The sequence below is a fragment of the Bombus impatiens genome, unplaced genomic scaffold, assembly GCF_000188095.3.
Source record: "Bombus impatiens unplaced genomic scaffold, BIMP_2.2 scf_0142, whole genome shotgun sequence".
NCBI classification, from domain to species: domain Eukaryota; kingdom Metazoa; phylum Arthropoda; class Insecta; order Hymenoptera; family Apidae; genus Bombus; species Bombus impatiens.
In genome coordinates, this window is record NT_176561.1 from 604692 (window position 1) to 632239 (window position 27548).

A 27548-nucleotide genomic window follows, 5' to 3' on the forward strand; every position below is an offset into this window, starting at 1 on the left:
AAGACTTTTGCACGGTACTGTATTACTCACTGATCTTACGAAACGCCGAGCCTCTGAGACCGTGGCTGAAATAGAAGCGAGGCGAGAAGGCTCGTAACAACGTCCGTGACAAATCCGCGTCGATTAATCTCTCTGCCGACACGAACGTGTCCGTTTCTGTTTATTAGCATCGGTAGACACCGGCCGTTTACAAGGTGTAACTATGTGGCCAGGTGGTCGATCGTGAAACTCGACCACTGAAAACCCTTGCACCGAGAATGACCCCCAGCTGAGAATTCTCCTGGCTTCTTACTTTTTATTTCTCGCCTCCTACGGCGTTACCTCTTCATCTTCGCGTTGTGCGCCACCGCCGATCTGCTCCAGGTCCTCGACCAACGAGCAGAGAGCCGAGCTCGCAGATAATTACACGATCGATATGCTAAACATCTCTCGCCTCAATCACGTGAATAAACGGAGGCACGTGGTAAATTGGATTAACCAACAGATTAGGGCACCTACCTATGAGATGAGTGGTCTGTGTTTGTAGCTGTCAGAGTGGGTTTTGTAGGGAATTCTGGTACGAGTGTGATTTTGCTATGATAACTACATGTACATGTGGATTTTTGTCTGTATTAGAGCTATATACGTAGGTTTACGGAAGAATTCGAACACTTGTAAAAATCTCTTATATCACGCGTATTATACCAAACATTTTCAAATCTTATCTTTTTATTAGCAACTTCGAAATAAGTCGGGAAACGTAACATTGAAATTACAAATAAGCAAGTATAATCTATATTTCACGAAAGTATTTAAACCGTCGATCATCGAATAATTCGAGATTAATGAAAATTATTCGATGAGACCATATTTAACATTTATTGCGAACTACGTGCTTCATGGTTATCCGTGCCGTATATAGTTACTAATGTTTCGCTAAATACATGTATCTACTTATGTATATTTGCAATCAATATCTTGTAACTTCTGTAAGTATGCATTTTCTAGTTGATTTCAGATCTGTATCAAGCTTCATCAATGTACCTAATCATGAGAATCCTGTCTCATTACAGTGCTAATGAGATTTCGAATGTTTTACATAACACGTTACCTACGATATAGACATGAAAATGTTCTATGGTAAGCGTGCAAATACTTTCATGAGCGTACATGTGTACACAAGTACTACAGTGTAAATGTGTTGAAACCTATGCAGTGGACACGCGAGAAGCGTGAGTTTAATCTACTAACCCATAAGGTTAGACAGACGGTGCCGACCTAAAGGGGATCGAGGATAAGAGATACAGTGGACCAAGGGGTATATCCCATGCGAACCTTCATCCAGAGGTGGACTTAAAGGCTTGGGATTCTTATTTCCCCATAAATAATTTTAATGACGCGCCGCGGCAGTTCGGGTATAGGGCGAAGCTATGCGAGAGCCGTGTACCTGTAGCCAGGCCTGGTATTGTTATTTATTTTATTCGTCGCATCTGAATAACAGTCTACGCGCCAATACATATATGTAGGTACATATGTGTACATATTAAGGCGTATGCGTGTGGAAATGCGAAAACGTAGCTTGTCGTCGCTATTCTGAATATTTCCTGCGCGTCATTTTTATATAATCTTATTTGTTATTCATGGGGTTTTAATTATAAATGGGATAATTATGAAATAAAGAATTGACAGATAACAGAGGCAAATTAAGCGAATCAAAGAGAGGCTATGTATACTAAGTAAAAATATAGGCAAGTTGCTTATTCGATAGATAGAGATATTATTCGAATGACGAATTGTGTGACTCATCTTTGTTAATTATATCTAATAGGCATGATACAAGTACTATAGCCGCAGCGTAGGTACCAAGTACCAGGTATAAGTTTGTCCTGCATACAGGTACTTATACTAAAACAGTAATAATAATATCTAGTTTTTTTTTACAATTCTACAGTTTTATATTATAGCAAGATAATTACGTGGCTTGTAATTTGTAAAATTTCCTCGCAAATTTTATGTTTCTTTCTGCCAGATTCCGTACTCTTCCAGAAAATAATTTATTAAGTTCCAACAATAATATTCGTATTATGCAACAGGGTACCAGCGCAACTTCCCTTGATCCAGCCAGCGTATTGTATAGTTTGATTCATTCCAAAATTCTATTTGTCAAACACCGCAAAAATTCCCTTTTCCCCAAAATCTGAAAAAGTTACCAAGCTAAAAACAGATCTCATCGTAACCTATCACAACACGCTGGACAATTACGCTACCCTCGTCGAGCCATCTCGAGAGAAAGATCTTTGAGAATGATTCTTCTTCCTACCACGCTCGCCACTCCACCAATCGAAAAAGCGTATCAACGTTAGCTTGGTGGGAGAAATGATGCGCTCGTGTGCGCCTCGTGGTAGTACACTTTCGTGTCGCTGGGCGGGTCGCAGCTCCACCAATGAGACACGGCGTAGCGACCGTGCCTACGGGACGCCGAGGCCACGCCCATGTTTTTAGTGATACGATACCTCGCAGCGGGTCGTGCAGAGCCGCGACCGTGTAGCGTAGCTCGGCCGGGAATTACGTTATTATACGTCGAGCGCATCGAGTCTCGGGCCATGCTGCGCTCCTCGGGCGTAGCTGTCGCTTGCTTGCGCGTCGCGTGAACGCGTTTTATCTCTCGTGCCGTGCTGCGCGATGCCTTTGGGATCGCGGATTACGCCCCTGTGATCGATTATTATCTGAGGAGGGATCGGAGGTGTACAAGATCGTGGAAGTGCCTGGATCCGTTTGAAGAGGCAGTTATGAAGGTATGTGAATGCTAAGAGGTATTCTTGAGATAAAAGATGTTGTAAAGGTGGTTTTTGGGGATGCAAGAAGGTTCGATTGGCAGGTTTTAATGCGAAGTATTTTTTAATAATGTTGTCTTTTATATGAGTAGGTCAGTAAGTAGTTGGAAAATATTAGGAGTAGAGCTTTTAGTGTTTTGGTTCTTACCTATGTATCGATTTAGAGAGGCAGTTATAAGAATATGTGAATATAAATCGGGTATTTTTGGGGTAAGAAATATTTGAAGGTGGGTTTCAATATTTACGGATTATTTTTTAATAATCTTGTAGTAGAAGTTACTATAGAATGTTTTTATTTTATTGTAGACTTATTTTTTAATGATTCATTTATTAGAGGCCCCGCGCAGTAGCGCCGATTTTTCGCGTAACAGTTTCGCCGCTAAACAGCGAAACGATTTTGTTGCTGTGCGTGTACGTAGCAGTAGAGCTGTTTGTTTTCGTCGTTAGTTTTGCCATACATATATGCTACTAGAGAAACAGTTTTGCCGTTAATACACGCGTGTTTATTAATCTTGTAAGACTGACGACAACAAGAAAACAGATCAGTGGTTATCCAGTTGCTAGATAAAAGAGTGGTTCTGCAGTCACGTCAACAAATGGCCTTTTCGTGAACGACAAAATTATCGCTAGTGTGCGGAGGCCGCTTATAGAAAGGAACTTGTAATTGGTTAAAAGTTATTTGCGTAAGATATGATAAAGAAGATAAAATAGAAAACAATAAAAAAAAAAAATTCACAACGAGAGGTTACAATGAAAAGCTCCCACTTGCGCGTGATTTACCTCAGCCATAAAATTCTTAGATTCGTCGCGGTCTGATGAGGTTGATGAGCGTTGGTGGACAGTAACACCAGGTAGAGAAAAAGAAAAAGAAAGAAACGGTGTGAACGGTTGGCGGGGAATCCTCGAGCCGGATCAAGCGACCAACCATAACTTTGCATCCGTCGTGTCGCAAGGCGCGGTCGTCTCAAGCTGAAGCAGCTACATGCTAAATATATGTACGTAGCTACATATATAGGAATAAACGAAATAGAGGTAGCGGATTACGGTCGATCGGTTGGCGCGATTGTCTTGTCGCGATGTCGATCGTGTGTCACTGCTGCTATCTCGCAGTGTATGTTAAGTATTGCTGAATCGAATACAAGCGGTCTGTTCTAATGCATACATACTCGACGCGCTTTTCGCGTTATCACCGGCGCATTGATGCGTGTCGATGCTCGAATCACAAGTTTAGAATCGCGGAGACATTGAAAATTGAATGTCGTAAGCGGTTATAGACAAGTATATTTACGAGTGTATGTAGTAAGATAGGGTTATTTGAATCATCTACATCATAAAATTCAATCTTGAACTTTGTACAGAACAATCGAACTTGTACGTTATGAGATGTCATCGATCTTCGACTAATAACGAAAGAATGAGAAAACATCGTTTTAAGTTCAGCAAGAAGAAATATCAGAAACTGAAAAATGATTCCAGTAACCCTATGGCAAGATAAAGCCAACGAGGAAATTAATAAAATAAAGACTGAATAACTTGTAGAAACAAAGTAATATGTACGCGGGTAGCCGAGATCAGATTCATCGCAAGACGTTTGTATCTTAATCTAAAAACGTTAATCTCGACAAGGAAATGATTGACGTTTTTTCCCGATATTTATTAATATTACTATCGTTAGCACTTGTTTATTCTTTTGTAGTTATTTAACCATAATTACTAATCGTGCATACAAGGAAAGCACCGGTAAAATCTATCGACGAATAGCAAAAAGATTATGTTTACCTACAGATCGAGATCTCTAAGTGGTCCACATTTTAGTAATGATATACCTATTTAATAACCCTAATTGAGGGTTAAGGAACTGTTAAACCCTTTCAAGACCAACGCTTCTAAACTTGTGAGAAAACTTCCGTACCCTTAATTTTCCCCTATATAGTCAATCTAAATGGATAAATGCATAAATGTGGAAATAACTCCTTAAAAAGGTCGGTGTAAAAGAACGATCTGAACGTAAAAACACGTCTTGCACGATTGTCCAATGTCACGATTTGTAGGAACAGGTCGCGGTGTCACGGGCATTTAAGCAAATAACCACGTGCGCGTCCTTTCTGTATCGTTTACTGTCGCGGCTCGTACGCTTCGTTGGTACCGTTCGTCCTCTAAAAACGAAGCCATATAACTTCGGATCAGGCTGATGCGCCATTTTGCGCCTTACGCCGACAATTTACTGGACCACACACGTACTCACAGTACCATCTTGAAAGGTCCTTTCGTATAACAGCTCGTGTACTGCCCTTCGCGTGGGATGTGCCTCGTCTCTCAGATCTGATCTTACAGGTATTTACGATTTTGCCCCGTGTCTGCGTAGGTATACTTTATAGATATTCACTAGCAAATGAGCCACGGCTGTTCTTTAACGAATCATACGTCGCATTCGTTCCGCCACGATATTTTTATGCGCTTTATAATTTCTCTTTTTTCCGATTTTCGGTAGTCGTATTTATCACTCACGGTAATCAGAAGAATTGTGGTTGGAGATTTGTAAGTACATATTATTTTACGACGCGGCTAATCTGTTCCGGGTAGAAGAAGCGCTTAACGAACATGTCCATTGTAGATAATTTTCAATAGCATGCTTCTGTTTTGTTGCGTCCACGATTGTTAATACGTTTATACTATATTTTATTGTTAAATGTAGCTGTGATTTTGCTGGGTACAACTTCCGGTTATGTCGCGCGTTCGCTTTCTGGCTTCTATGATTAGACGGCGTTTTCTCGTATACTTCTGACATTGTTATACTATACGTGTAGTTTACCAGATTTTTAAAACATATTGTGCAGTGTATAAATTGTTGTGGTGCATTATCAATGTTAATATGTGTACTGCGAAACAAAATCTACTGAGAAGATAGAGATAAAAGTGGAAGAAACATTAACCTGTTACTTGTTGATTTATTATTATAGTTAAGTAGTTTACGAATAGACACAAATTGCCATATTACAGTTTTTATCCTTTTTCGCTAAATAATTTACGGTTTGTCAAGTCGAATGTAAGCGTAAATTTTACGCTTCTGAGATCGAGTGTTCTAAATAGATATTTGAAATCGTAAAATTTCGAACAAATATTGGTGGAAGACTTGGAAGTCAACATCATTGCGGCGTGTCTCCGATCCCATAGATCGTAACTTCGGATGATCCGTTTTATGAAGGACACCAGTTAGATCCACGTACTTCTTTTCGTCATTAATCTTGCTTGATCTTTTGAAGTCTTCACCGTTAATTCTAGTTTATCGATCCGATTCACTTAACGGGTATTTCGCCACTATCTAGAATGCCAAGTATGTTTTTACTAATCCATTAAACATTTAATATTTTCTTATTTAACTGATTCGAAAGACCATCATGTCGATATAACAGTATTTCGGTATTCTTTAATTATATCTTAGCATCTGTTTGACTGAAATCTGTCAAAGTTGCGGATCTTAGTTTCTTCTCTTTTTTGCAACTGTGAAGATCACGATCATGGTTTTGTCAAAATCAATTTTTACTTTTATTGCGATTTAAATATGATATGTAAAAACGATCTATCTCATTATTTATTTATCCTCATAACACAATTTACTTTATTTAATCAATTATAATTATCCATATAGGCAATACCTACCTATATTTAAGTAGGTACATTGGTCGAAATTGATTATTTTGGTATTAATTTTATCTTAATATCCTTTGGATATAAACATTTATAAACATTTGACGATGTCGATCGTAACTGTTAATACATTCGTAAATTTACTAATTCGCAAATTTATTAAACATTTTTCTTGCCCTTGTTGCCTATAGTTTCATTTACATAAATTTTGTGCTATTAATCAGTGACAAAATATGAAGAAAAATGAGCAGATGTTGCCAGAAAAGATAGGTACTTAGCTGTTAAGTATATATAATTAGGAACATAAAATAGCATCATAAATCACGATGAAGATATCATAAATCAAAAGTGAAAATATTTTGAAGATTTTCACCGAGCTTATCTTATTTCACCGATAATTATTATAAATTTGCTATACGATAATAAGGTGTTATATAGTTTCGTTTAGTACTTATCACATTCCTATGATCGTAACGTAAACGTATTAGAGATTACTTTAAGCTTTCGATATATAGGTACAAAAATGTATTAGAATAATATGATAGCGTGAACAATGAACTCGTGCCTATTAGAATGTTAGGAGTGTATTACGCAGGAAGGTGCATTAATCTTAGGAGAATAAAATTGTTGATTATAAAGAAATGTACAGTTAGAATCCATTACCGTTTGATGAACTACCAACGGTACTGCGTAGTATGAAACTTTAGCAGGAAATGTTTATAATCAGATAGCGAATGTTTATGTAAATTTGTATTTTTCTGAAAAATAAATCTCTAACGAAAGAAGATAAAATTAAAACAATCTTGTATAAATCGATTGTTGGAAACGTGTTCTATAAAAATAAGAAGTGACCAACCATATTTCGCACGCTCAACGTACTCGTCGAAATCAAAAGAAAGAGAGAAAAAAGAAAGAATGAAATAAAAGGAATCGGCATGGAGAACTGCGGGTCGGGGTAATAAATTGATTCGACGTGGCCAAGGAAACGCGTCACATTAACATATGTTTGCATTTTATTAATAGAGTGCCAGAAGTGTGGCTCGATTCGTTTTGCTTCTACAACTATCGCGATATATTATCGCCCCTATTTCTCATATCGATTTTTTTCTCTTAATTCGCGGAATACACACTTTGTCATCGACGCGCCGACATTTCTTCGCGCGACCGTAGCGAAACAAAATTGTTCCCCCTATTAGCATAACCGCCATATTTCGCTTATACACATACCAATAACAAAGTATAGGAAACTCGTATAAAATCATAGATATGAACTTAAGATTCTAAAATTATAATTAGACTGCAGATTTTATAGGAAATTTAAAAATACAATGTTGCACAGTATGCACATAATTCGAAAGAAATCCTGTAATCAAGATTATACTTATAGGTATTAAATAACGAACGTAAAATAATAAAAATAAAGATAAAAATTTCAGACATAGTACTTATATTAACGATAAAACGAAATCTCTTCTTTCGCCAATTTCGACCTACGGTTAAAGCCGTATATACGTAACGATATTATCTTACGCAATGTTCATTTAAGTAACTCGCAGCATATTTCTTACGCCATAACTTATGACCCATTTAAAAAGCAAAAAATTATCATCTTATTGGATTCACAAACGTAAAATAAATGATACCTTCGTAAGATATATACAGGGTGGTTGGTAACTGGTGATACAAGCGGAAAGGGGGTGATTCTACGCGAAAAAAGAAATCGAAAATATAGAATAAAAATTTTTCGTTTGAGGCTTTGTTTCCGAGAAAATCGACTTTGAATTTTCGCTCGGCACGCGTGCACTTTATCACGTCTCGTTATAACGCATCTCACTGTAGATCGTTGTCCCGATGGAAAAATTAAAAAAAAAAAAAATTTTTTTTAATATTTTTATTGTATATTTTCGACTTCTTTTTTCGCATAGAATCACCCCCTTTCCGCTTGTACCACCAGTTACCAACCACCCTGTATATAATATTACACTACCATTTACAAAACTGCTATCACCCCGTTAATTAAAATCTCACTGTCTCACTATGGTGGACTTCCGAATTACATACCAACACGACCCCCTCCTGCGGTCGGTTTCTTCGTCATTACGTAGTAAATGATTCGAGGTAATCGCGAAACGAATCTGCTGCCCGTGCTTCGATCCGCTACATCCACTCACAGCCGTGCTATACATCCACTAGAATAGAAATGAAAAACCGACAAAAATCATGAAAAGTCGACATATTATATTGTGTCGCGTGAAAACGAAAAATCGGATGGCGATTTAAATAGATTTCGAGTGGCTTCTCTAGAAGATCCATTGTACCTGCGGGGGATCGTTTCACCCCATAGACCACAATATCTTTATGGTGGGGAGGACTTTTCTACGAAGGCGTGTAGAGGCTCGTGCCCTTGGATACCACTCGAAAAGCCGCTGGAAACACACAAAAACCTGGCAAGAATTATTTTCAGTGGAACATCCTTTTTCTTGCCCCTCCCCCCTCCCCCTCACTCACACACTCTCCCTCTCTCTCTCTCTTTCTTCTTTCTTTTTCTTTATTGTTGTGTTTGTCTCGTTTTATTTCGAGCGGTGGAGTATCGTCTGAAAGAGCCAGCCGAAAGAAGGATGCCCGTAGTGGGCCACTTTGTCAACTTGTCACCTGGGTTGCGAAGGATGCGAGAGAAAACGAACGAAAGGCCCCTCGGGATCAAGGGAACGGCGATCGTTCTTGTTCGCACCAGGAAGTCTTCGCTTCTTCCCTTCTTCATCGAGATATTTCTTCTTTTTATTCCTTTCTTCTTTGCGTTCGATTGAATGGAAAAGACGTGGCTCTCGGAGTTTGAAGGAGTTGTAACGTATTGAGAGTTTGATCTTAATTTGATGGTTGCTGTGATCGGGTTAACTGATCCTAATTTTTAGTAGGATTTTTAGAGAGGGAAAGGCAGGCAGGTATAGACGATTGTGTCTTTTTCTAAGATTCGAAAATTAACTTGAAGTTCAGATTGAATTTTATCGTGAGAATGTTGGCTATTTATTAAAAATTAACGTAATAACTGTTTCGTTGTAAATATAGTCGCGTATTCTAGGTTTTCTATTGGTACTATACCTTGAATTATTTTGCATATTTTATTGAGCTAATTTTTGCAGTTATTAATTTCCTATTAATTGCATACACACCTTCAATTTGCTTATAAGTTTCTCAAACGCATAAATTAAATAGAAAGACAAATTATCCCAGTCATTGGATAATTATTCAACTAGGAGAGATAAAAGTTTCACACGAAACGAATTAAACGATCTACGTAAGTAAGTAAAGGAAATGAATATAGAAAATAGGGTCGTAGGCATAGCTGGCACGTGTGACTATACACACGAGTATAGCGATATAAGTGTTACACGTACGTTTAAAGTTCATATACTTAATCACGAACTTGCATAGCCTTGCAGGTGAGAAATTCAAGTGGAAGGCGGTGTAGGTGCGAGGTTAATTAACGACTCGCAGATAATTTGTCGATATCGAACACGCGTAGTAGACGGTCTCTTAGTGAAAATCAATATATTTACTGCTTTGTAATAAAAGTTGATCTGAAAATACTATTATGGAGAAATCGTGTTTCGTTTCTTCCTCAAGTTATAGCGCAATATAAACACATAATTAATGGAATCGTGTACAGTTCGATTAAAACGTATTTGTTCGCTTTCTACCTTTCATTTATTCGTTATAATAGTAGTCATATTCGTTGCAACATTACTGAGACTTTATACCTTTTAAGATTTTATACCGAGATTATTTATGAAAGTCGTTTATATTCGCTATTCAAATTTCGCAAATTTCGACGATCTTTACGAAACCAAGTTAAAAAATTGTTGCTTAAAATATGTAATACGTCTAAAAACAGAAATTTACCAAAAATTCTATCATCGATTATGCATCTACTCGACGAAAGGAAATAAAAAGAAATATTAATAAAAAAGGTCTCTAGAGAACTTCATTGTTGGCATCGGGGACGAGTATTATCGTTATTACCGCGTACCTACCTCGAGTGACATTGGCGGGAGACAAGCGGTCGAAGGGAAACGAAGAAGTATCGATTTCAATGGACACCGTGTCGCGGTACCGAAAGTGACACGAAGCCGCGAATACCGTAGGAAAGCGCATACTGGGACCCCCATAGGACCTCCCGTCGACAGGCTTTCAAGTTTGAAAGTCATACCCCGATGGTGTGCCTCGTCGTCGACAAGGGGACCGAAAGCGAAACCACTCGAGAGGCAAGAATGGGGCCTCATGGCTATTCTGAATAGAGGCGTGTACAAACCCGGTGTACGATGCCACACTGCGAAACCGTTCACCGATCTACCTTTGTGTAAATAAGGCAATAAGGCGAGCCAAGCGGGATTACTCTTCGTTTAAGTCTACAGATCGGATTATGCGAGATACCTTGACGTTTTTAGGTAGACAGGAAAAAATTGTATAAGGAAGATGTGGGGAAGCATGTAGTTTTAGATTATTTAGATCAGCAACGAGTTTGATCGTTGTTTGAAAGATATAGACATAAAAATATCCATAGTATTGTACTCTGTATAATATTTAACCCTTTGCACTCCGAATTTAAATTCAATTTCGTTACCAGCAGCTCCCAACGCTTTTAAGTGTTTTATTTGAAATTTATTTTAACTAAAAAATAAGACAATTGAAATAAATAAAGGAAGAATCAAATTCACTTAAATACCAGTTTTATTCGCACTATTGTTGTATTTTGTAATTTTTAAGTGTATGATATATCTTGAAACAATTTCCTCGATGCAATCTTGGTTTTCTTTAACACGCTTCACAAAAAAAGGTGGGAAAGAATGTCGAGTGGGACTCGACAAAGGAGCTCCTAAGATAAAAACTAATATCGAGTAACGCTCGACATAGAAGTGCAAAAGGTTAACAGATAAATCAATTTTCTGCCTAAATTCTATTCTTTTAACCGTATCCATGAAAATATGAACTTGCGTAAAAATCCGCAGTCTACTTACTTGCTTTCTATTCCATCGGGCAAATTCGTGTTTCTTCTGACATTATTTTCGCTTAAACGCTTAACCTGATTCAATATATTGTCGGTGTCCAAGAGCCAATTACAATTACAACTAGATATTTAAAAGTGTTTAGTGACACGTTATCAATTGAAATCATAGCTTGTGCGTTTCTAGAGAAGATTCGTTCGTTTTCGAAATGTCTGCGGCTCTCCTGTTATATTGTCTCATACGCTCCCTAATAAAAGAAAAAGAAACAAAGGAAAAGGAAAAACGAACCTACGCAGAAACGACGGAAAGAGAAAAAAATTGAAATTTAAAGAACGACGATCAGTGAACTTCCGTCCCCTTGTAGGAAGACCGGGTTCTGAAGTATCATTCTCATAATAAACTCCGAAAATCACGCCCCTGACAGGCCGTGCGACCGCAGAAAGCAGGATTCGGCAGAGTCCGGGGTTAGGTACAAATAGGAGGGTATGCCGGTTCACCATAACTTATGGGGCTGGTCCTATGTGACGAGAACGCGTCTCCATGATGGGCACTGTATGCGGAACCTTACAACACGCGTGTTCTCTCAAGCGTTAGGTGTTATATAGGTATAGAAGCAGCACCTACGAGGCTTGCAGGTATTACATTACAATGGCATTATGTAACTCCCATACGCCACCATTGTGGAGCCAGTTGTGACGTATGGTTAACCACCAACCATAACCAACCAAATGTTCGCACGTTCTAACTGTGTAAGGATCTGGAATACGTGTGTATGTGTGTGTACCGGCGTGGAAGTATTGATAGTATTTTGGAGACAGAAGACATACGTAATATCACAAGATTTTTGAGAGAGCTGTAAGGGAACAGGGTTTATAAAATTAGTATTAATCTCTCTTCCATGAAAGATAATTCGACTTTTATTTGGCGCTATATGTAATCGTTAAAATTTATAAAACAGACTAATTTTTTTCAAAAATCATAGAACTCTAATAATTAATCTAATAATTAATAATAATTAAGTAAAGTCTTGTGTCTCGTAAAATAATTGTATAATTTTTATCAAACTACATAACCATCTTATAATCGAATAATTCTAATCAATTATATCGAAATACACGATATTTTCTCATTGTTTCATTATCAAAGACTATGTGATAGTGTTTTAGAATATACAACTAACTAGAACGTAGGTACATAGTTTAGTTGTCCTCTACAAAACTCGAAGTTCAATTTAAGAATGTTGTATCTCTATGAATCTCGTCTTTCGCTTCTTTGAATCGCCGCGTTTGAGTTCAGCTAGGAGATTCGCATGCTTTTTGATATCGCGAGGCATATATTAGGCTAATAGGCCGAAAAGAGACTAATCCTCCGTTTTACGATCCCGCCTCGCATGCAACCGCGGCTCGTTATTGTCACCTATAACTCTCCCTCCGCTGGGCCAACCGCTAACTTGTGGGTGTAGAAGTCGTGACACACGAATGAACCAGTCGAAACGATATAGCCGGTGATATTTTAACCACGGATTTATTACGACGGAAGAAAAGGCCTAAAGCTGGAAGATTAACGAGCGACTTGCGATCAAGTTTATGTTTAACGTAAATTTCTAATGTTGCTAAAATGCGTGGGCTAGATCGTGCGGCCATTGTTTTAGATTATGCAAGTAAGTATAGATTGGACAAATTGCAATCCAACGAACCAACCGATCTTTCCCAAAACATGTACTTTCAAGTGATGTACAATATAAAAGACCAGAGAATAAACACACAAGCAACCCCTCCATCGTTCCTTATGAAAGTTTATTTACTCGGCACGCCTCGCTCGTTCAGAAATCATTTAGCTCCTAGCATTCTGTAGCTCGATCGAATCGTGAATCCGACACGAGTCGTCGTAACAAGATCGCCGACACAATGACGGAAGGCGGCTGGACGCCACGGTTGCCCATTTAAGCATCCCATTGGAGTATTCCAACCCCCATAGAACCGTCATGGGGATGTTACGCGGTGGGCTGGTCACATATATTACACCGGTGCTCGCAGGACTTGCGTGTACGACACAATACGAATCTGTACGCGAGGGCATGCGTGTTACTATATTGAAAGGGAACGTCGACTTTGAAGCAGAGGGTTCGTGCTACCTTCTGCAGATCCGTGGTTATGTTGGCAACGGTGTAACGCTTCCCTGCAGGGTGCCATTTTCGCTTGACCAGCTGCTGAACGAAGTTGTATGAGAGTTTGTAAACGGAGAATTAGCGAAGACTTCGGTGATACGTTGATGTACATCACGCATGCGGCTCTTCATGGCGGAATGCGAAAAAGTTTCTCGATGGATCTACGCTTTAGCTGTTAGCAGCGTTTCTATTACGAATTTATATCAGATAATGAAACATAATAATTCATATAATAAACACTAGAAACTTTCACTAGGACACATATGTCCCTCGTTACAACATGGATCGAAAGGATTAATGGAAAATGTGAGAATGGTTCTTTGTAAGAGAGATTGGCAAAATATAAATTGCAAAATGTGTGATTCTAGTTCAATTTTCTTTAACGCTACAAATTTTCCAAACAACCTAATATTTAAGCAGCTGTTTTATAACAATGTATTAGGTTGTCCAAATAGTGTCTTTCTTTTACAGACACGTCTTTTACAATGAAGCATCTTTATACAAACATGAAACCTAATCTGTCAAACATTGTGATCTCCATCTTGATAGAATAAAATCGAGAAATGTTGTGCATCCATTATTTCCTTATAAAACGGAAGAAACTTTTCGAACGACCTAATACAAGTGCTTACGAAGCTGGGCCAGTCTTCGCACGATTGTTCGATACGCAGGAAAAAGATTAGCAATGCCATAACGAAGTCAAGGTTCCCCTGTTAGTTTTCCTGTGAACGGTATTGTGCCACGCTATCCCATGCACAATTCAACAAACAAACTATCGGATGTTCTTGTCACGAAATCTATGACACACTTGATGGATGCGTGTGTTTCGATCAATCTGTTTCGATGCAGTTTACTATGCCTGCTATTCGCAAATCCTTTCCTACCTTCTCAAACGTGCGTACACTTTCGCGCTCGAGAATTTTCTGAATCATTCTTCGTTAAAAATATTTTATATTTGAATTGTCATATATTATTATGTTATATTTTGTATGTTTTTAGTAGATACTCTGATTTTTTTAAATAGCGTACTTGTACACATACAGCTCACTTTACGTTACAGCTTTCGTTCGCGATGGTTAAGCATCAACGTTTCCGAGTTTTTCTCACGCTTGCTTCAATGACATTACAGACGGAGATAGAAGATATGACGAGCGATGGCGTGTGCGAAGGCACCGGTCCGAATCTTGCTACAGCCGAAAATGCCGGCGGGTTGATAGGGCCGGAAATGTCGCCAAGCGTGATGGAGTGCGGCGGATGCGGAGAACGCGTCCGTGAGCGCACTGTTCTTTGCGTCGGCGGTCGAACTTGGCACTCGAGGTGCTTGAGGTGCTGTGCTTGTGCCAGGCCGCTACATGATCAGCATTCCTGCTTCTTGAAGGGCATGAGACTCTACTGCAGGCATGACTACGCTCTGTAAGTTGATAAATAAATCTCTATTGTTAGTAGGTATTAGAGCCTCCTATATGCGAATTAATAGAGAGACAAAAATATTCGGATAATAGAACAATTATTTTCCTGATGTTAAATTTCGTTTGGTCAGATACAGATCAAAGAAATTGTCATTGCTTGCTCCAATATGCCTCATATATGCGAATTAATAGAGAGACAAAAATATTCGGATAATAGAACAATTATTTTTCTCATGTAAAATTTCGTTTGGTCAGATACAGATCAAAGAAATTGTCAGTTTGCTTCAATGTCCGAGAACATTAATTTAATTTGTTTACATAAAAAAGCTATTAGTCAAATGAAACATATGTAACGATACGTAACAGCATATCTATTTATCATTTGATAAAGTAATAATAATTTCTATGTAAAGCGATGATAAATAGCTTTCAATCGTCTTAGTATAGAATATTTACGTCATCTTCGCAACGAAATTTTATAGAATTTTACTTTTATTGAAAATGGCTTTTTTATGAAGCGCACAAGAACTTTCGTGGACAGATAAATTTATTTATAAGATTTCAGAAAAATGTAACGTCACGTAGAAGTGGCAGGTTACAAATAATATCAGTAGCCAGAAATATTCTCATACGTATATCTGCATACTATGATACTGAAACAAAAATTCTGTTACACGTTCAACGAGAAAGCTTAAATTAAAAACGCGCTCAATCAAAGATCGAATAATAAAGATAACGGAGTTTATCAAGGGAAACTGAAATGCTTTAACGTATATAGCTACCGTAGAAGTAAAACGAGACATACCGCGAAGCATAAATCGAGATCAACAGAACTCGTAATTGCCATTGCGTCGTCAAAGATCTACGTTTCCTTGTAGCCGCAATTTAGTGGTCGAAAGAGATTCAATTATTGCGATAACAAGCAACGAGAAGGCAAACCTGGTTGTTATGTGTAATATTCAAATGTGTGTTGATCTATCGATAGAATAATAAACCGTGGTAAAAGTGTGGCGTGCCATGTTTTCATTATCAATGCAATAAATAACAATTCGTTGGAAACCTCTTAATCGACCCGCACGAACGAACTAGAGTATTGCCTCCGTGGCAATCCATAAGTGACTCTTCGATCGATCGATTGGTGATTGTAAATCAATGTTAACATTTCTATAAATTAACTGTGTTGTATGGTAAATATCTGTTTTATCGGCTACGAATTAAGTTGTTACATTACTGAATGCAACGGAATGAAACTCACAGGAATTTATTAATCTCCCACTGTTTATAAATCGTTGAATTTTTATTATAGGCTACATGACTGGAAATTTTCGTTGGAATTGAAATATCGATCATACTTTCTGTTACTTTCCCTAGAGAAATTTTAGAATCTTGCAGATTTATCGATTCTTTATAAATCATTGAATTTGTATTATTCGCCGTCAAAAACTTTTGTTGAAATTTTGCACTAGTTATAAGATAATGACAACTCTATAGAATTTAAGAAAAAACATGGAGAATTATGAAAGGAAATTTTGTTTACGTTTCTTGAAAACTGGGGCGTATAGTTTCATCTTACAAAAATTTAACTACCTCCTCTATTTACTTATACAACGTAAAGATACGTTGTTCGACATACATTGCCTTGTAGCGGAATCGGATAATGACTGATCGAAAGCTGTTTGTTTCGGGTATTTTCGTAGGAAGGATGACCAAGGGACGAAAAGAAGCTTGCAGTGACTGGTCGATTGTACGCGAAGAATTCGAGTCGAACACTTTCCAACGTGTTTATCCAACTGTCAATCAACTTTAGTTCGGTCACCTGGCTGTTGCACCAGCCTGTCTAAAATCACGTATCGTGATATCCGATCGTGACGAGCGACCGGTATCGCTGTCTTATTATCGAACGCGGAAATCAATGTAATCCTCAGAAGAAAGGAAATGAAAAAGAATAAAGTGAATTCATTGTGTATTATGCTATGGTACTACTGTACTCTACTGTACAGTCATTTCTTTCGATTTCGAATCTGATGTGTTTCTATAATTACTTGGAATTGTCGAAACGAATTTTATTGTCCATCGATTTAATGTTTCAGATTTTTGAAAATTGCATTAAACTCGCAACTCGATTCTCGCGGAATAATGTGGATAATTATTATTCTTTAACACTTTGACTGCCACCGCTCTGTTTCCTGTGACACCGCGGTGGTAATTAGTGATCGGAGCGCTTGAACTTCTTACAATTGTAAAAATTGAATGAAAATTGACAATTAGGGCATTTTGAGTATAACTGATAAATAGAAGATACTTTGAAATAAAAAGTGCCCCACTAAACAATTAAACATTTTTATTAGAATATCGATAAAAAAAAAAAGAGAACAAGTCTTGTATCTAACGGTGCACTGTATTTGCATCCATATCTTTGACGGGTAATCTACGAATGTTATTATAAACACACTTTGGAAAATGATCGTAAATGCTGCTTTATAATCATAAAATTGAAGTTGGAAATGTGCACATATCTTACTATTATATATAGAACGAATAAATACCGTTTACTAATATCTTCTACACGTTTCAACAATATATTCTGGACGTTTTACTTACGACAAAATAACGAATGCGAATGGTTTGTTGAAATAAACGAAGTTTTGTTATAATATGTCGCTATCAACTGTTACCAAGGCGCCGTGGTGGTCATCCGTGACCACCAATGAGATAAACGATCCATTGAGGAAGAATGTTGTCTTATATCATCAATTTATTATTATTTTGCCATTATATAAAAATACTCCCGTTGCGTCCTAAGCGAAACATGTGATTTTGACGTGGCAGTCAAACTGTTAACAAGATACCTACGATGTATATCCTTGTTTAGCCTGCAGATGTTAGAAATTCTAGTAATAAAATAAAAAATTATGAAAAGTTTAGCAACAGAGAGTCGGCATTCTCTGTGAAGACAGTTGCAGGATTTTTTCGTGGCGTGGCTGTCTTTTTGAGGGTCAAAGTCGTGTATATGCGGGAGGTCCTGAGGAATCTGCCGCGTAATTTTTTCGACTGGCGTTTTTCGCCTCGTAATGCTGGCTTACGATGACCCGGTCGACAGGATCCACGACCCGTAGACACGTCGACAACCGACTCGGAAAGAAACGAAGCCACTATTTCGATTTACGCTTGGCTCGCCGTGATAAATGATCGAAAACTATACCGTGGATACCTCGAGAATCGAGGACACCGCTTCACCGAACCTTCGTTCAATTCGTGATTGAAGTGTTGATACAATGTGACCTAATTAATACTCCATTGACACGATCCTTGGTATTTTCGATTGGGATGGGTGTAGGTATAAGTGTGTGTACAGTCAGTCACGAAAGTCTACATACACTTATCGGCTTTTGTATATCTGATTTGGGTATCAAAAAAACTAGAAGCGTACTTCATCACAAAATTATTTACATTTATTTATATCGATATGATTAGGCATTATTAGGGTGTTTCTAAGAGGAATTGAAAAAAAAGAACAATCAAAGTATTTGATTTAACTCGGAAGAACGTTGGCATACAAATTACATTAGACATTACAAAACCTTTAATTTTTGTAATCGATGTAAGCACGTGTTTCGAGTAATCGTAAAAGGAAAGAAAACCGAAACACGTATTAACAAATTCGATACGTAGTTCTAGTTTTAATAACATTTTTCAAGCGACAAACCTTTGTTATACTTATTAATGTTATACTTATTTAATTTTTTGTTATACTTATATAATTTACAAGTTAATCGTCATCAATCATACAAAATACAGATCATTTCAAGATGATAGAGTTTAATCTTCGACGAACAGGAAACAATGAGATTGGTGATTTTATAAGAAGCTTCCTGGAGGATTAATTTTCGTTGTTTTCGGAATTCATCTTGCCGGCTCTCTGGGGATAGGATCTGCATCGGTTATGATAAAAGAAAACTGACAATCGCTTGCTCAAAATTCAAATCCCTTCCTAGAGATTGACGTGGGCGAAACGAGAAAGTTGTTCTTGCAAGCGGGATAAATTAGTGCTTCGCTAAGAGACAATAGGATTAAAACGGATTCTTTTTTGTCGCTTGAGTATCTGTGTGAGATTCAGAATTTACGATTATGCATTACAAATGTATATTCTTCTTCTTCCCTATTAAATCGCTATGAATTGTTACAGGTATTGTAGAGTCGACCAGACGATATATGTATTTACAGACTTGTAACTTTTAAAAAGTTCAAAAGAAAGGTTTTAGTTCAAGTACATACGATTACAATGATTTGTATCGAATGATTTGTATTCAATAGCTTATTATCGTGTAATATGCATCGAAAGCTATACTGTTTCGAATGAAATGTGTGATTAGGAAAGATATTGGGTGTGTTAAAGGGATTATGTTCAATAGAGTGGTGGCATTGATCTATTAAAATGTCTTGATTTTTATACACTCTCTGTACTTTTATACTTTTCGTTATATTCGATAAATTGTTATTTCTTAGTGTAGAAGAAATCTTATCGAATATCCAACAGTAACAAACTTTAGGAATCGAATTAGCCGTACATCAAAATCCACGATCTAAGCTCGCTCAATTTCCCATCAAAACGCGCTTAAAACCCTCCACAACGCTAATTAAACTTCAATACCTAAACCACCCTCTGATTCTTGCAATTTCCACAGCCAGTTACTTATATACTATTCTAAAGCCTCTCTTAAACGAAACTGCAGCAATGTCGACAACGAAATCCTCACACCCCGTGTTGCTCGTTTTCTCCGTTCGGTAACATCGCCTGGAAACTCCTCTCTCAAGCTCTCTAATACCATATACCCAAGCGAAGAGGTAGGAAACTTTTTCACTGGAAGCTAGGCCGGTGTAAACGGTAGCCGTGTAGCGGCAAGACACGAGCATGCAACACGACACACGCACGCACGTTCAGATGAATGGCTGCAGAGGTGGGTGTTATGGGTGCATCGGTGAGCCAACAACCCGGAGGAGCGTCCTCGGTTAACGACAAGCAGCAGCACGACGGTGGCTTCTTCACGGCCAGTGTGTCCGGTGTGGTCGCTAGTGTGCGCCACGGCCGGTAATTAAACAACGACTAGCGGCCATTAGCCCATTATCATATTCATGAACACGGAAAGTGCATCCCGATTCCTCGTCCGGTTCCTCCGGCAACCGATCCCAGCCTAGCTGTTTATACGATCTGTGTTCGCGAGTCCCTTCGTCCCCCTCGCGAAGATATCTTATGGGGCCACGCGACTACCCCGGTGGCCCCACCACCCCATTTCCAACAGAGAAAGTAACGAGTAGTATACCGGATGGGACTAGACTATATCGAGACTATAAGCGTGTTTCGACCGGGACATAGTTACTCGCGGGATTAAGAGGACGGTTCGGGCGAGAGCGAGCAGATATTTGCACGATACGCTTCCGAGTGCAGCGATGCTAATGGAGTTGATTGTTTTGTAGAGTATGAAGTACTGACGAGGTATGGTGAAACTGGGAGCGGGAATGGATGTATGGAGAAGTGAATATATACCGAAGGTGTGGAGAAAGGGGAGTGTAGAATTGAATATTTATCGTGTACCTATGTAATGAAATCAGGAAATTAATAAAAAGCGGAGTCAATCAGTTTGACATTTGAGAAGCTCATATGTCGAGATACATCGATAAGTCGACGAAGAATAAAAGGTTACGAAACGGAGAGAATGTTTTTTTTCATATCGTTCCTTCTTCGATCGAAACTATTATAGAAAGAGATCGCCGGAGTAAAAGAGTACTTATACGTATATACTTATGTCATAGAACACGCTGTACCATGAAAGATTGCTTTCCAAGATGAGAGCTGGGAAGAGAAACTTCTCTTCTCTCAACTTTCTTCTGTTCTTTCGAGTCTTTCTTCCGAAGACGCTTTCTAATGAAATTTTTCATTTCTCTTTCATTCTTTTCGTGTTTCTTCTTACATGCCTTTCACTAACATCCATTTGTTTTCAGTGTTTTGCCATATGTAACAACCTTGTCGTTTAATGTTTCATCGTGTGTCAATAGTTCGCGTAAAATGTTCATCGAATGAAACTAATTGTATGATTTTCCAGTGTCGATTTCCCTTCTAACATTTCTGGTATTGCAGATAGTATTTTGTAAATATCTTTTTTCTCCTTGCCACTCTATTTTCTTCCTTTTGCTTCTACCATCTACACCTCTTCCCTCATTGCCTATCTATTCCCTCAACTTCCTCCTTATCTCACAACTCTCGTTTCTCTCTTTTTCGTCTCCCCTCATTTATTAATCCTTTTTCACTACGGTGTTCCCGCGCGGCAGCGCGAGTTTACATACACGCAAACATACTCTTGAAGGTTGCAACTCGCGCTTCGGGGTCCTGCAGTCATTTATTTGTCACAGGACGACCGGTACAGGCTGGCTTGTTCCAGGTAAACGCGCGTTCGTGCGCGACGCGTTATCTAAGACCGTTCTCCCGAGTGCTCTGCCGCTCTTCGAAGTACGAATTATTTCTCCCATCGGCCATTGCAATGTGCGCACATTGATAATCGACTCGCACCGTGTGAAATCGTACGCCGACATTTTTGAAGCTCCTTTCATCTTCTTTCACGTATGATAATTTCGCGTTTTATTGGAATGTTCGATGCCCGGCTAATGGTAATTCCTGATTAAATTTAAATTATTTCGTTAACATAGAGATTTTAATGTAGTCTCAGCTAAATATACGCAGTTTTTAGTCTGTTTCGATGAAGTGGTGGAATTTTTGAACTATCTATTCGCGTGTTGCGTTGTAACGTAGAAATTAATATTTAAAAGCCATAAATGGAAAAGTTACGTATACGTATTTCCCGTCTTTTATAAAAGAGTAATTTTCTAATTCGATATATTGTCGATCAAAATATTATTTTAGACTTTTGAAAACCATTAAAGCGTCAACTATGCAGACTAATATTAATTAAGTCAAACTAACATAATAATCAAACTAATATTATTTGTTTCTTGCAACTTACCATCTCAATCGTAGAAACTATTTAGAAAGATACGAATTCGCATAAACGTTCGCCGTGTATTAACAATGACATCAATTAATGTCACAGTTTTATTCTCAAATTCTCTATATGGTCAGTCGTAGCAGGAAATTCACGATCGAACTAGGCGTTTTTCTGGTTGAGAGCGCGTCGATGGCCGGTTTATCGACTGCTGAATGTTCGAAGACGGGAAGAGCAGTGGTAGAATCGTTGACGCGAAACGTTTTCTTTACACTTCGCGGCGAACGCGTTCGTTAGAGCCGGACGAAGTTAAATCCTCGAGGAGCGAGCTACCATCGTTGAATTTATTGGCGCCATTGCCGCAGGTGGCCGCGTGCTGCGTGCCTGCGAATTCTTTACGACTGCTTCGGATTTCCCGGCATGCCATGGCATCGTTAGTCACCCGGCTCTTTTCATAGAAAAATTCCGCATTCTTCGCTTATCCTTTTCGGTCTCCGTTGATAAAATTAATGGAAAAGAATGGGAACGTTACCTGGAATTGTCGTGAGATTCAGATCGTTCGATCCCGAAGAAGAGACGTATGATTTTCTTGACTTGAAATACAGCAGTTACCTGCAGCTATCTTGTAGGTTCTAATGTAAAATTTACGCTAAAAATTAATGCCAATATATTTGAATGTTTACTATAGAAAACTTGTGGAAAATTTTTAATTTATGAATAATGTGTTTTAAACGAAGGAACTTGTTGCATATATTTGTTATACATTGTCTAAGTATTGTTGCACTTTTTATATATCGTTACATATTCGTTATGCCTATTTATTTTTAAAAATCTCCAAATTTCATTGATTACAACGAATAAAATTGTCTGAAATTATTTGCGTTTAGAACTTTTGGCGCAAAGTGTGCGAAATGTGGCCGAAGCGTGGGTGCAGGGGATTGGGTGAGAAGAGCCAGAGAAAGGGTTTACCACTTGGCGTGTTTTGCATGCGACGCCTGTTCTCGTCAACTTTCCACGGGCGAACAGTTCGCCCTCTTGGACGCCAGATTGCTTTGCAAAGCTCACTACCTGGATGTAGTCGAAGGCAACAACACTTCTTCCGATGGTGAGACTATGCCGATACTTTATTACGTTACCACAATATCTTTAATTAAGCCTTTCGTGTTCTATGTTGCATATAATTATAACATTGGCACGTTCATTGCTGGCCGGATGTCGCGTGTTCTTCCTCTCGCCGCTTCTTAAGTTTACCAAATAAGTAATTCGATCGTAAAACGATTTAACGATTGCGGAGATATAAAACGTCGCTATTTACAATTCTGATATTCGAATGTCATTTCCGCTCAAAAATAGCGTTTTGTTTGATAAGTGTGTAGTTTGATATATTCTCGGTACATCGTAATCTTTGAGATTATCGAAATTTGTGGATTTAGTTCTTTGCGCCTGCTTTTTATATCGTTAAATCTGGAAAAAGCTTAGGGTTTAAGTTATTCGATGCTAGAATAAAAAAAGTGACAAAATGAAATCTACAGACTCGGAGAGAAAGATTTAGTGGCGTAAGGAAAGGTGGAACACCTCTAATTGGTACTTTCGCAGAAGGCGGTGACTCGGAGAGCGGGCACAAGAGCGGTAACAAGGCGAAGAGAGTGAGAACCACGTTCACGGAGGAACAGCTTTCTGTTCTCCAAGCGAATTTTCAACTGGACAGCAATCCGGACGGCCAAGACCTGGAGAGGATAGCGCATGTGACCGGACTCAGCAAAAGAGTTACGCAGGTTTGGTTCCAGAATTCTAGGGCAAGGCAGAAGAAGCATCTGCACACGGGCAAAATGAAAGGGCAACACGGTACTTCTTGCGTTTGTTTCTTTCACCGATATCTGTCCGATTTACAGCTGTCTAGTGAGACGACATTTCTATTTTATTTTCTTTGTTATTCTGTCCGCTTCTTTATTATATCCACGTTCTTATTTTACATTTATTTCGATACTATTTGATCAAGAGGTATTAAAGATTCTGGATATTTTGGGGGAATAAACGTTAGAAACTTTCAAGTAATAAATTTCGATAAAGGACGAAGTTATATGTCGAATGTCTCATTTCGATTGATTCACGTTAATATTTTTGAGATATTTTTTCTATAATTCCACGATAGTTTCACAAATTTCGTTATACGAATATTATTTCAATGCAATATTTTTTCTTTTCAAAAGCAAATATGTGTACGTAAAGTAGAAAAGCAGATCCACAAGTTCTGTTTTTTCAAATGTCTAATGTTAAATACCTATAGGTGATCTTGAAATAATGACGCATGTGGTTCAGCATATTAAAAGTAGTAAGAATTATCATAGCCTAGAATCAAGGAAACATCGTTTGCTGTTACAGTTCATCAGTCACCACCAAATTCTACCGCTTCCACAGGCGATTTCAGTCGGCACATCAATTTACATCTGACCTATTCGTTTCAACATCAACAGCAACACCATCATGGCCCCCAACCGCCGCAGCTGAGTCCAGCTACGTGCAAAAGCCCAACGCCATCCCTCTATCATAATCATGGTAAGAATATCAGAGATTTTCGCATGTGTGGGAAATCTGTTGCATGCACCTATTGCTTTTCTTTCAGTATAGACAGAGTATTCGATTAAATCGATAAATGCGATATTTTTTAATCGAGTTGTATGACATATTCTTGAGAAAATAATAAAAGATTTTTCATTAGATTTTTAGTGAAAGTTCCAAGAATAGAGACGTTAGGACTAAATTATCGTTTGAAGTATAGCAATAACATTAATTTCTCCTCTCAAACTATAAAATTAAGGGGCAAAATGCAATGGGTTAAACGTGATGATGAAGATTATCTGCTTAAATTCAACAATTAGAATATAACGCGAGTTTATCAATATCCAAGGACGAAACAAAGTTTTGCTTTGAAAAGGTCTACTCTCTATCGCAACACCGTCAACTCTGTCTTCAGGCTCGGAACAATCGATGGACGAACTGTCGCAAGACTCGATGATGTTGTCGATGCCGAACGAGGTTTAATCGCCGTTGGATTAGCCGCATATTGTAAATATTCTTTGTTTAATCTTAAGGTTTCTTTCCCACGTTCATGAATTATTCTTGGTGAACACGTTACTCATTTCGACTTTATTTCTTCCACCGACCATATAGATAGAATATTATTATTAATTATTATTAATATAGAGTATTATTGTTATTCATTAAAATGTCGCGATCGAAGCTTTGACTTTGAAAGGCACAAGCTTTTTCTCGATATTCGTTGAAAAAAAATTGGCCAAGTAACACAGACGATCCTTGTCCATATTTATCCTTTACCAAAGAAGCGAAAGAATATTCTATATCTTCTACTTTTGTCCAACATATTCCAATTTTTTTTTTTTTTTTTTTTTAATAAAATATTCATCATATTAGAAAATTGCCGTGAGTGTTTCCGTGATTAACACGATGGAACTGAAAAAATTCGGCAAGGATCGTTCTTGCTACGAGCTGCTCAATTCTATTGTATGTAAAAAGACGCAAGACGAATAGAAATTCTTTGAAAGTTTTTCTTTGAAATTTCATAGAACGTCGAAATAGAAAGACTTGCGGTGAAACATCGCGGTTTAAGCACCGAAGTATTTTTTATCGTAAAACGCGTTTTTAAAACACGTCGATTGATTACTTGTCGTACTTTAGTATCAACTCTACAATAACGTATTTATTCTGTTCATTGACCCTTTGAAGCGAGATAATATAGGATAAATAAAACAAATCAAGTTTCTCACTTCATCTGTTTCAAAGAACGTGTTTCAAACGGTTCGACGGAACAATCTATATTTTAGTATTTTAGAATATATTTTATTAATATTCATCCAAATAGGAAATAAACACAGGTAAATAATTTTTCATAATTCTTGTTTTTTTTTCATACTTAATATGTAATAAAAAATAAGTTTATTTGACCTTCTGGAACTACTCTAAATGGCTACGTGTACGTAAAAAGTAGATTAATCATAATTACCCCAGTGAACATGTAAAACGTATACGCTTTTTAGTTATAAAGGACAAATAATTGATTAAGAAATAAATAAATTAATCAACGTTTCAGAGGGTTAATAAAGTTAACATTCTCGATACCTGTAAAACGACATTATCGAAGCATATATGTGTAGATCGAATGTTTTCTATGATTTAGAACGAAATCCGCCCAAATCGTTGTTAACCTATTAAGATTACCAGCAAAAGACGTATAGACGCGAATTTTTAAGACTGGACGACAGCACAGCTATCTCGCACTGGACGTTAAGCTTATTATAAATAAGTGACTACACTCAATGTTCCATGTTACGCGCTAACAGATTCGCGTGCACGAACGTGGAAGTGAGTTGCGAATATTTCCGTAGCGATTGATAGGTGAAGATCAACTCGTAACGCGAGAATGAGATTAATCCTTTCCGTATCTTCTTTCAGCGTCAACGTCACGTTCGTTGTATAGTAATTAATTTATGATAATTTGCGATATTGCAAATGGAAAGGATTAATCGTGTGTCTTAACTTGTTAACCGAATCATCCGTTAACCAGGTATTTTCTATATTCGTAAAATTTCTCGTGAAATAAATTCCTCCAAATTCTTCCAAATATAAATACAACATTTAACGATATTACTAAACATAATTTATAATTAAAATATCGAAGATTTATAAGCAAAAGAATGATTATTTCTAATAGATTGGAAATGCAAGTGACGATTTAACGCGTTTGCCCCGGTTGACAAGTTAAAGTTGATTTATGAACTTCGATTACAAGTAACGGATGCCCTTCACGGCCCTAAAGAAGCGATAAATGTAATTTTCCTTCTTTTTGAAAGAATAGGACGATAGTTGTCCTCACTTCGATTGATCCGCGGAATAACCTGATGTAATCAGGCTGTCGTTTTAATAAAACGTACCTATAAGATCGAGTATACGATTAGCGTAAACGAGAAATTCGAGTCGTCCGGTGTCCCCGCCAACTTACCGAAGCCTCGTTTCCTGTTCACTCGAGTCTCTGGTATTCCGGGGTACATCAGAAAGCAATGTTCCGAATGAAAGTATCTTTTACAGTGTTTAGATAATTAATTGTGTAACCGTAAAAGGATCATTATTTAATATACACACGACACACATGTACTGTGATGTAAATATTGTAAACTAAGTATATATACAATATAAAATGTTGCACATATTTCTTTGTTTCCGTGTTTATTCTCCATCCTAAGAGTGTGTATCTTTGAACTTTATTAACTTTGTTTCGTTTCTTTATTTTTTGACTTTTTAACAAATTCAGCAATTTTGGGAGTCTTGGGTTTTTAAGCTTTTTTTGTAAGCATTATTTTTTTTCCTGTTGCGATTTTTTTTTTTTAATTTGATAAAGTTGGGAGAGGATATAATAGAAAAGGCACAGTATTGATATAGATAAGACAGCGTATGATAGAAACACAAGGGCTTCAGGCTTGAAAGCAATAACACGTGTT

The 27548-nt window shown here is 37.7% G+C and overlaps 1 protein-coding gene across 4 annotated transcripts; it reads left to right on the forward strand.

The window, feature by feature from the left end:
• The first annotated feature begins 2525 nt into the window (after window positions 1-2525).
• LOC100745331 (LIM/homeobox protein Awh) lies at window positions 2526-27259 on the forward strand. Of its 4 annotated transcripts, XM_033319226.1 has the most exons (7): window positions 2526-2774; window positions 3614-3808; window positions 14761-15044; window positions 22923-23140; window positions 23632-23880; window positions 24418-24591; window positions 24971-27259. In XM_033319226.1, exons 3-7 carry the CDS (start codon window positions 14776-14778, stop codon window positions 25075-25077), a joined length of 1017 nt encoding a protein of 338 aa, XP_033175117.1. In that variant the 5' UTR covers window positions 2526-2774; window positions 3614-3808; window positions 14761-14775; the 3' UTR covers window positions 25078-27259. The 4 variants fall into 4 exon arrangements, with proteins under 4 accessions (XP_033175117.1, XP_024221369.1, XP_003487194.3 ...); XM_024365601.2 differs by lacking the exon at window positions 3614-3808; XM_003487146.4 differs by lacking the exon at window positions 3614-3808 and having other exon boundaries at window positions 25010-27259.
• Window positions 27260-27548: the final 289 nt, after the last annotated feature.

Bases quoted from the DNA above. Each gene is read 5' to 3' on its own strand.
- LOC100745331 (XM_024365601.2), top strand. The intron at 23,881-24,417 runs GTACTTCTTGCG...TTGCTGTTACAG, and splicing joins CAAAATGAAAGGGCAACACG to TTCATCAGTCACCACCAAAT. The intron at 24,592-24,970 runs GTAAGAATATCA...TGCTTTGAAAAG, and splicing joins ATCCCTCTATCATAATCATG to GTCTACTCTCTATCGCAACA.